The 9,561-nt window shown below is 41.5% G+C and overlaps 1 protein-coding gene across 1 annotated transcript in view; it reads left to right on the plus strand.

The window, feature by feature from the left end:
* PKDCC (protein kinase domain containing, cytoplasmic) overlaps positions 1–4,329 on the plus strand; it is a 36,299-nt gene extending 31,970 nt beyond the window's left edge. Inside the window, exons 6-7 of the mRNA XM_059468147.1 lie at positions 1,325–1,498; positions 3,082–4,329. Coding sequence (XP_059324130.1) covers positions 1,325–1,498; positions 3,082–3,167 — 260 coding nt within the window. The 3' untranslated portion in view covers positions 3,168–4,329. The remainder of the gene's footprint in view (positions 1–1,324; positions 1,499–3,081) is intronic.
* Positions 4,330–9,561: the final 5,232 nt, after the last annotated feature.

The raw sequence follows: 9,561 nt of genomic DNA on the forward strand, positions 1-9,561 counted from the left end.
ATGGAGAAATGACCAGTCATAATGTGGAACTACATTTTGAAATTTTTTTTTCTTGTGCATGAATCTGCATTTCCTGAATTAAAAAACCTTTTTTTGCTTTTGATTTAACTGGGACATGATCAGCTCTGATTTTGCTTCTTGTTTGGGAATGTTTCTTATGATACTTTAAATGAGCTAGGGCTTAAAATAGAATGTATTTACTACATTTGTTTCCCACTATTTCAGACTGTGTGGTGAGAATGAGCACTTGTGAATGTGCACTTCTTTTCCCAGTTGAAATATTGACAGTTTGGAGTAGCAGACACAGTTGCCTTTGACTCAGTGCTGTTCATACAATGTGCTGTATGAAATATTAGCAGGCTGAATCAGCAGAGCAGGCAGAAAATGCCTGAACCAAAGTGACTTAAGAATAGCCTGTGAGTCAGGGCAGGCCGCTCTGGTTTCCATAATAGACACAATTAGAAGAAATATAGAATCTATTTAGTTTTTTGAATAGGGCGTGGGGAGGAGAGACAGGAGGGAACCATTAATTTGTGCGTCTGGAGGCTAAACAGAAATGTTTATAAATGATCAGTTGAATTTGCTGATGCATTCATTAGAGAAAGCCCTGTTAGTGGCTGGGAAAGTGAGAGGAGCAGTGAACAGAGAACAAGAGGCAGCTCATAAAGGCAAGTGAGACTGAACGGCAGCCAAGGAGAGGAGCAGGCGGTGGGGCAGTGGAGGCGCGGCTGGGCAGGACCACGCTGACATGCTCCCGCTACTCCCCCCTCCCTTCTCTTCAGAGGCCCATCAAGCGACTCCTCTTTTGTCCTAATCTGAGCAAGCAAAAAAAGTTTGCTTAATTAAAACCCTGTCTTTTCTTCCTTCTCTAAAGGAGCCAGAGAAAAATAGCATGCTCTTCTGAGGGAGAGGGAGGGCTGGGAACGCCTGGTCAGGTCTCACCCCGACAATCCTGCTCACTGTTGGGAAGTAGGACAGTGAGTCAGTTCATTCAAGTGGATGCTGTTTATTCAATGGGACATTCTTCCTGTAAAACTCCTAATAAAACCAAAGCCTTGCCTCCGCAGTGGGGAAGGGGAAGGGGTTTTGTGCACAGACTGTTTATTTACAGACGCTTTCTGGAGAAAAAGGTGAGGAGAAGAAAGGAGGGAAGGAAAAGGAAAGGAAAGTGCAGAGCTATAAACACGTTTGGGAATAAACCACAGCCTAAACTGTCAGCTTTTCCATCATATATCCTGCTCCTAAGCTGCTCTAATAAACCTTGCCTGTTAAAAACAACCAGTTTACTGGAGCTTTCCAACCACTGCTTTGCTCTGATTTGCAGAGTACAGACGGGTGCCTGAAGCCTTTATTCCTGATGAGAACTACAGATGCTGGCCATCCTACCATCACAAGGGCTGCCTCCTCTCCGTGTTTGATGTCAACGAAGCCATTGAGATCTGTGACAGCTACTCCCAGTGCAAAGCTTTCGTCCTGACTAACCAGACAACTTGGACAGGTAGGTCCTGGATGCTGTGGAGCAGAACTGAGTCACCTCTTCTGGCTTTCCTAAGTGTTTTAATACAGTTTGGGGAGTTTAATACAGTGTTGGGCTGGGCTGGGGGAGCCACCAGCAGCATCTGGAAGTGAAGCAGTTTCTGAAGATTCACCTGAGGCAGCTTCTCTTTGGTGAGGCTTCTCTTTGCCAGCTGTCAGGGGAACAGAAATAAAAGACAGGCTCACAGGAGCTGGCACTAGAGGGCTAAGCACGTGGTCCTCAGGTTACCAAACCACAGGATCTGAAGTGTTATTTTTTTGCATTTTTGTGCTTCTGGGGGGTGTGAGCAGGCGCTTCCATGGAACCAAGAAAAATCTAATTCCTGTTAACCTTGTCTATAGCTAACCAGTGACTACTAGGTCATCATGTCAGACTGTTTGTAGCTGGAATTTTGCACTTAATTGATATATTTAAAAAGTATTTATTCTGGCACAGGGAAATTCATAGCAAGTTTAGAGCAGCTCCTATCTCAGGTTACAATATTAAAAGCAAATGGGACAGCACTATTTGTAGTCTTATTTGTCATTCCCTTTGTCATACCATTCCTGAGGCATGAGCACCTGAGTACCTGAAACTTGCAGTTTGGAAATTTGCTCAGTAGTTGAGGCATCCCATTTGCCATGCAATATTTTTAAAGAAAATAGTGTTATGGGAGCCCCCTAGAGAGGCAGGCTGGGAGCAAATAGCATTTGATTTTCTCAGGTTTGGAGAGGGAAGGCAGAAGTACAGCAGGCATGGAGTGTATCTTTGTGCTGCAAAGAAAGGCAGTGATTTTGCAGGTCTGTGGGGCAGCAGGAGCTCGTTGGGAGGCAGGAATGTGAACAAGGTGCCAGGTCAGTGAGTGTGGGGAGATAGAAGAGCTGTGCTGTGGCTCCCACAGACACCAAACAAAGAAACTTGCCAAATTCAAGGATATAAATGGATATAATATATACTGGCCTTGGATATAAATGCAGCAGGTGCCTTATGCTACCCAGGCTGTTGTTGCTTGCTGCTGCTTTTTGTCTGAGGACTAGAAACCTTGTTCCATCTTGTTTAAAGCCCAGAGCTACAAAGTGATCAGCAAGAGCTGTTTCAGAGAAACTCATGTTTAGTACATATTGCACTGATCAGTTTTATAAAGATCAAGCATGCAAATATGATTCTGCTTCTGTACAATCAAACAAATGTCCTTCATTTAAGCCCCCAACCCAAGCCTGTTTTTTATTAGTGGGAGTCTCAAAACACTTTTTTAAACACCACATGGAATTTGTATTAAAGTTTTCAAACCTTTCTTTCATTTACTGTGCTAGCTGTGCACAGATATATCTTGACCATAATGAGGCAAGGGTAAAGATACTGAAACCAGGGGAATTTTGGTGTCATTTTAGACAAAAACAGTTCAGGTTTATACCAGCTGGAGTTAAGAGAGAGTTCAGTCTTGCATGGCCTGAAGAATGCGTAGGTTGAAGTAGAATTTGAAATGTCAGCATTTTAAGGTAGGCTACCTTTTGCTCATCACTTCTAAATATTCTCCCCTTCCTCCTCTTTCCTATTCAATGCAGGTCGGCAGCTTGTCTTCTTCAAGATGGCCTCAAATCATATTGTGCCTGATCCTGACAAGATAACATATGTGAAGGTGACAGACTGACACCTAAAGTGGCTCAGTCTGACACGTGAGTGATAAGGGCTGTTTGTGTATAAATATAGGCAGCTGTTAGGTAGAAGGCGGCTGTGGCCGGAGAATAATTGCACTATTACTCATTCTAATCTATAGAGTGCTAAAGGAAACTTTAAAGAAATAACCTGCATGACCAGGATGAATGTGCAATAAAACAAGATTTTGAAAATGTGATTTAAAAACAAAGCAAAACAACCCAAAGCAAAGTACAAGAGATGATACACTGTTAGAGTATAATTTTGGTTATAAATCAGCTAGCAGCTCTGGCTTTTCTAAGCAAGGTTAGCATAACATTTCTGACCTATACATGTGTGTCCAGGGATGAAAGCTGATCATTTCTCTGGGAAGCCTGTATCCTCCACACTGGTATTTATTTGGGCACGTACAATCACAACAGAGGAACTGAAGCGTATCAGTTTGTCTGCTGAATAGCAAACGTTGCTGAGGACAATCAGCATTTGTGTTCAAGCTATGGGATATGCAATGCCGGCACATTTGTCAAACGGAAGGAATTGCTTATGTTTAGAATTGCAAGACTGCAACTAATTTTCATTTTTGCTTCCAATGTTATCATAAAGTTTCATTTTTAATTTGAAAGAGCCATTTTGTGGATCTAGCAAATCACATAAGCATATGAATAGTCCCACTGAAAGGGCAGGGACTTACCCAAGTGCCGAGTGCTTTGCTGGATAGGCCTGAGCATATGCTTACAATTAAGCCTGTGCTTAAGACTTTTGTTGAATCAGTTTGAATTGTTCAGGAAGCCACATCTTTGACAGACTGGCAAAGCAGTCCAGCTGGTTGAACAGTACTAATTTAATTACTATCTTGCAGTTATTCGTACCTTTTATCATCAGGTCCTTGGTTTTCTAAGGCATCGCTTGCTGATTCTAGAGTGAATGAAGTAAATGACCTTAATGATGTCAAATGAATGCTAGCCTTAATTCTATATAAAATGCATCTTAAAGGCAGGGTGTGTCTAGAGAATTTGCTTTCAGTGAAAGCAATGAAGTAAATGCTAAAGTGACCAATGTCATACTGTTTTGTAGTTTGAAGAGTCAGGAAAAAATGTGCTTTTGTTTCTCAAATTGTTTATTTTTGTAAAAAAAATAAAAATAAAAGATAAATAAAATTTCTTTTATTCTTGGTTTTTGTGTGTTTGTGTTTCAAATAAATGCCTCAATCCAGTGTATTGTATGTAAAGTTAAACTTGGGATATTTTTTCCAGAAAGTACTGAGGTTGTTCCAGTGTCTCCCAGGGAAGGGTCTGTTGGTGCTTGGAGTACTTGGTGGCTTTGCCTATGTGGTTGCCTGCCACAAAGTGAGTCACAGTTAGCAGACAGTGGTTAAGCAGCCTTTGCTCCTCTGTGCTTTGCTTTATGCTGTTATCAGCCTTTGAGCACCTGGAAGGGGCAAAGGTGAGAGCAGGACTTGATGCAATTGCTCCTTGGGCCAAAACAGAGGCTGGGCAGCAGCCCCTGCCAGGGAGGGCAAGGGAGAGAGGGCAGGAGAGCCGGGGAAGTCAGGCAGCAGTGTGGGGTCTGACAGGGAGGGAAGGTCTGACAGTGGCACCACGGGCAGTGGGTCTCGGGTTTCTCTGAGGTCACCGATGCCCTAATGGCTCTGGCAATTGGCTGAAGTGAGTCCTGTAATGGCTGTAACTCACAAATTATCAAACTCCCAGTCCTAATAGCTCAGCTGATTGTGTCGCCCTGCACTTAGGAACCCATCAATCATACTGTGGTAATAAACAAACACTATGGATTCTTTTTAAATTGCTGCATAAATCATGCCAACACACACTGCACAGTTCATTGAAGTGATATGGGTTGTTGGCACTGAGGTGCTGGTATGTATTTTGAAAGTCTTTAACCTCCTGTGATTTCCTTCCCATTAAGCACTGCACAGTTCCAAAAATACTCAGCATTTAAAAACGTTCTTTAAATTTAAATCCTTTAGTTGCATTCCTATGTAAAAAATGCCAACATTTAAAAGAAAAAAAAAGGCATTCAGGGTAATACTTTAAAGCTGTAGTAGGTAACTTCAATAATTTCATTCCATCACTTTCTGTACCCTGGAAAAAAATGCCTCTTTAGTCAGGAATTGTTTATCCCCAGAATTAAACAAAGTTGCCAAACCAATTTATATCAGCTTTTGCAAACAGAGATCATGTAAGCAAGAAAGAAACATATCTGTGAGCCAAGAAGCTGGATTTTAAATTTCAGTGGTAATCAACTTTATACAGGCAGGTTTTATAACTCTGAAAGTAAGGCTTTCCAGTGGAAGTGCTGATTAAAATCTTAGTAAGAGAGGTGTGATACTACAATAAGAGAATTTAACAGCTGTAGTAAACATTGGCAAAATTCTGAATTTATGTGGAGAAAGTGATTTTTGCAGCAGTGGGTCTGATTCAGCAGTGCCTGATTGGCACATGTGGCATGGAAACCCTTGAGAAGGCACAGAGGAGGAGGAGGAGGAGGAAGCAAGGCACAAAGTGAGTTGGCAGATCTGGGTCAGTCAGCCTGGGACCTGCTTCATGTTTTCTGCAGAAAAGGAATTTCTATCTGTTTTTTCCCCTAACTTTTGGACTGCTTTTTACATTTCCTGGCTTCCTCAAGCCACAAGGTAGAAATATGAAAGAAGACACCCACAGGGCTTTAAAGGACTGCTGTCTGTGTGTGCACATGCACGTGTGTGTATGTGTATACGTATTTATGTACGTGTCATGCTGAACAGGGAGAGTTTATTTCCTCCGTGAAAAACCAATTGCCTGTGCACAAAATGAAGTGCTAAACAGGATGTTGAGTTCATCTGGAGAAGTGAGAGCTGTGTGAGGCTATGGGTGCTGCAGCTCTGTGAGGGGCTGTGCTGAGTGCTTGGCCCAGTCCAGCACCATGGGGTTCTGGCTGGTCTGAGGCTCAGAGCACCTCCAAGAGCTGCCCACTGTCTCCTGATGGTTTGGTGAGGAGGTGGTTCTAGCCCCACCACTGGGAACAGGTTCCAGGCAATAAAACAAGCACTGGCCAGCATCACCTTCAGCCTGATGTCCTGAGGGTTGCAGGGGAGATATGCCAAGAACTTTCATCTTAGCTTAGAGCAAAATAAAAATGTGTTCTTCTATTTTTTCTCTGTCGTGTCTGAGCCTACTGCTTTATCTCAGCTCATTTTTCTGAGCTTTCTCCCCAACTTCAGTGTGTGTTTAAGTGGAAAGCTGAGGTCTCCTGTAATCAGCTTCAAAGAGGTGGTCACAACTCACATCACATCTGGGAGAAATCTATGGTGGAATTAGTAATATTGCCATGAGCATTCATTGCCATGAGACAAAGCCTGAAAACAAGTGGGCCCTGTTTCCAGCTGAGAGGTTCAAGTAAGTTTGTATAAGAGTGAAGGGGGTTGGATGGGCAGTGAGATGCTGGTGAAGAATGTCAGAGAGGTACTTTCAACATGAGATCAAGGAGTTTAGTGTGGTACAATTATTTGTGATTTGTCCTGCCTCTCACTGCTTCACTGAGGCATTTTGCTTAGTCCTTCTGCCAGCCATGATCAAGTTTCCCAAAGGTTTGTGAGAAATGTGGGAATGGTGGAATGGGGTGCAGGGAGGACAGCAACCTGGCATGAAGGCAGCTCTTCCTGTTGCAGCTACTGTCTGTGGTATGGCAACCACAGGGGACACTCACCTGGGGCAGAACCTGACCATGGTAGGTGCACAGTGAAGACCTTGTCCCTGCCTCTGAAATTCACCTTATCAACTTGTACCAAGAAGATTTGTAATTCAAAGCATATTGAAGGTGGCAGTGAATATCCAGGGATCATATTATGTTACCTGTCAGGAAATAATAATGTGAACAGCAATGATGTGAACACTGATGTTCAGATTTAGTAGGGAGAGCTTATATTGTATTCTTTAGCATGAAATTCTGTGAGCTACAAACTACTATTGGTGGAGGGGGAAGAAAAAAATGGAGTGGCAAGACTATTCACAAGTTTTTTAGAGGAAAACTTATCCCTAACCTTTTGGTCAAAATGTGAAATGGCGTTGAAAGAAGTCAAACAGATTTAGGTTGAAAAGACTCATCTAAAGTTTTCATCAATCTGCTGCAGAAACAGAAAATGGGACTCAAAGAAGAAGAGGAACATTGGTGGAAAGAATGCAGTATATAAAGACTTCACAGTCATACTCTGCTTAATGTTTTTTGAGATGTGATCACTGAATCGGTTTTTTTGGTCATGAAAATATATTTTTTTCCTCTTTCTGTGTTTTAAGCAGGAGCAAAACATGTTGGGCTGCCCTCCTCTAGAGCTCCCAGGGCACACAGAGTCCCTGTCCTTCCTTCAGCCCAGACATGGGCCTTGGCATTTGAACTCTGACAAGTAGGTTTCTTACAAGTAAGTACAAGTGATGTTTTTTCTAATTGGAATGGATGCTTTGAAGAGGTGCATTTAAAAAAATGTGAAGGAAACAAGATGTTGTCCCTTTCCGCTTGTGTACAGTCAACAATTGCCTTTGTGTAAAAGGTGCCCCACTTCTCTTCAAACTGATGGGAAATATAATTCAGCAGGAGCCACCCTCATTATGAAACTGTCTTTGATGTCAAGCCAGAGGGCACACAACGCGTTTATTTGAAATAGTGGCTTTTAAACAAAAAATCCCTGCTAACCACAGTTTTTCAGCAAATGACTGGGAGGCGCTGAAGGAAGACTAAACTATCCAGTGGCTACTTGAAATGATAAAATGAGAATCTGATCTTACTTAGCTTGATTTTACCGGTGTAGATCAGTTAATCTTTGATTTATGTTCACGTAAAACAGTATCAGACTGCTACATTTTCAACAAAGAAGGAACTCAGTAAAACCTTCCTTTTGGACCTAAATGTTTGAGCCATATAAGTGAGGAAAAATACACTGATTTTCCCATATGTACATGACCATGTGAGCACATGTAGGTTCCTGTGAAATTTAAACAAAGACAACATGAAAACTTATCTTTCTTTTAGATGGCAGCTTTAACAAGATACAGAAAATTAAAGACATATTATTTAATAAATAATGCCAGGAAGGCAATATGAATTCTACACATTTGCACTCAGTGTTTAATAGGTATAATGCCATACCTATTTATCATTCTTCTGCCAACTTCAAGTATGCCCTAAGAACAAGTTCCAGTTTCCAATACTACAAGTACCTGGCATGTATGAAGATAATGGTACAAATTGGTATTTATGAATTACAGCTTTCCATAAATAGAGCAGAAGGAATGCAGAGCAGCCAGGCAGACAAATAGATGACCAGGGGCACAGTGGCACTTTTAGAAGTGGGTGCATTTAATGTTTTATACAAGACCTTGTGTTTGTGCAAGTTCATGACCTATGAAAATCCCCATATGACTCACTGGCAGGGACTGCCTCATTCTTGGGCACAAGCTGTTGATCATCATTGTGCTACTATTTCTACATGTTTTACCATCCTGTCCTTAAACCCCCATGAGATACAAACCTAAAGCCTCTTTAGAGAATGGAAATGCTTCAGTTAAATGTCAGGTTTTGATTTGTACATGGCTCTGATCTGTGATTCATTATAAAACTTTGGCCAATGACAGCTCTTAAGCAAAAAGAATATTACAGATGCAAAAAATAATGCACATTCATGCAGTGAATTTGTGAAGAGACTCTGCACTGTCTACCTGGAGAACTGAAAAGTTTAATGACTTGGATTGAGGGTCGAAGTGGCAGATGTGAAAAGAAATCACCATTTTGGAGCCTTACATTGCAACACATGTTCCATAGCCTCTAATTATTGTGATATACAGTCCATTTCTTAGAGACTGAGCTCCTGGAATTGTGTATTCATAGGTGAACAAACTCCTCTTTTACTCTTTTTACCAGCTACTAAAGAGTAGGAGTAAAAGATAGCTCTATGAATATAACAATACTCTTGCAATTCAGAAACTAGGGTAGCAGTGGACTCCACATGGCTTCTGCACAGTAACAATCAATGGGAAAGAATTGGTGGCTAAAGTTAGCAGTAATTCCAAAGTGGATATTGAAGCTAACAAAAAAAAAAAAAAAATCACTGGATGGCAAACATGTCTAATTCTAAAAGTAATAGGAAAGTGACATGAGTACTATATAGTAAAAAAGGTGTAAGAAAAACAGAAATACTATTTTTTTAATAATTGTATAATTTGCTGTGGGGGAAAAACAAATATGCAGTCCAAAAATTCCACCCTACATCTCAGGGGGAGATTAACTCTTACCACTCCAAAGTCACCAGCCCATGTAATACCAGTTCACAGTTTCTTCAGTATCCTTTGCAATTTATTTCTCTCCAGGTTCCAGTCATCCCATTCTTGCTCAGAGGTGGTGGG

Source organism: Ammospiza nelsoni, chromosome 3 (genome assembly GCF_027579445.1).
Source record: "Ammospiza nelsoni isolate bAmmNel1 chromosome 3, bAmmNel1.pri, whole genome shotgun sequence".
Lineage (NCBI taxonomy): Eukaryota > Metazoa > Chordata > Aves > Passeriformes > Passerellidae > Ammospiza > Ammospiza nelsoni.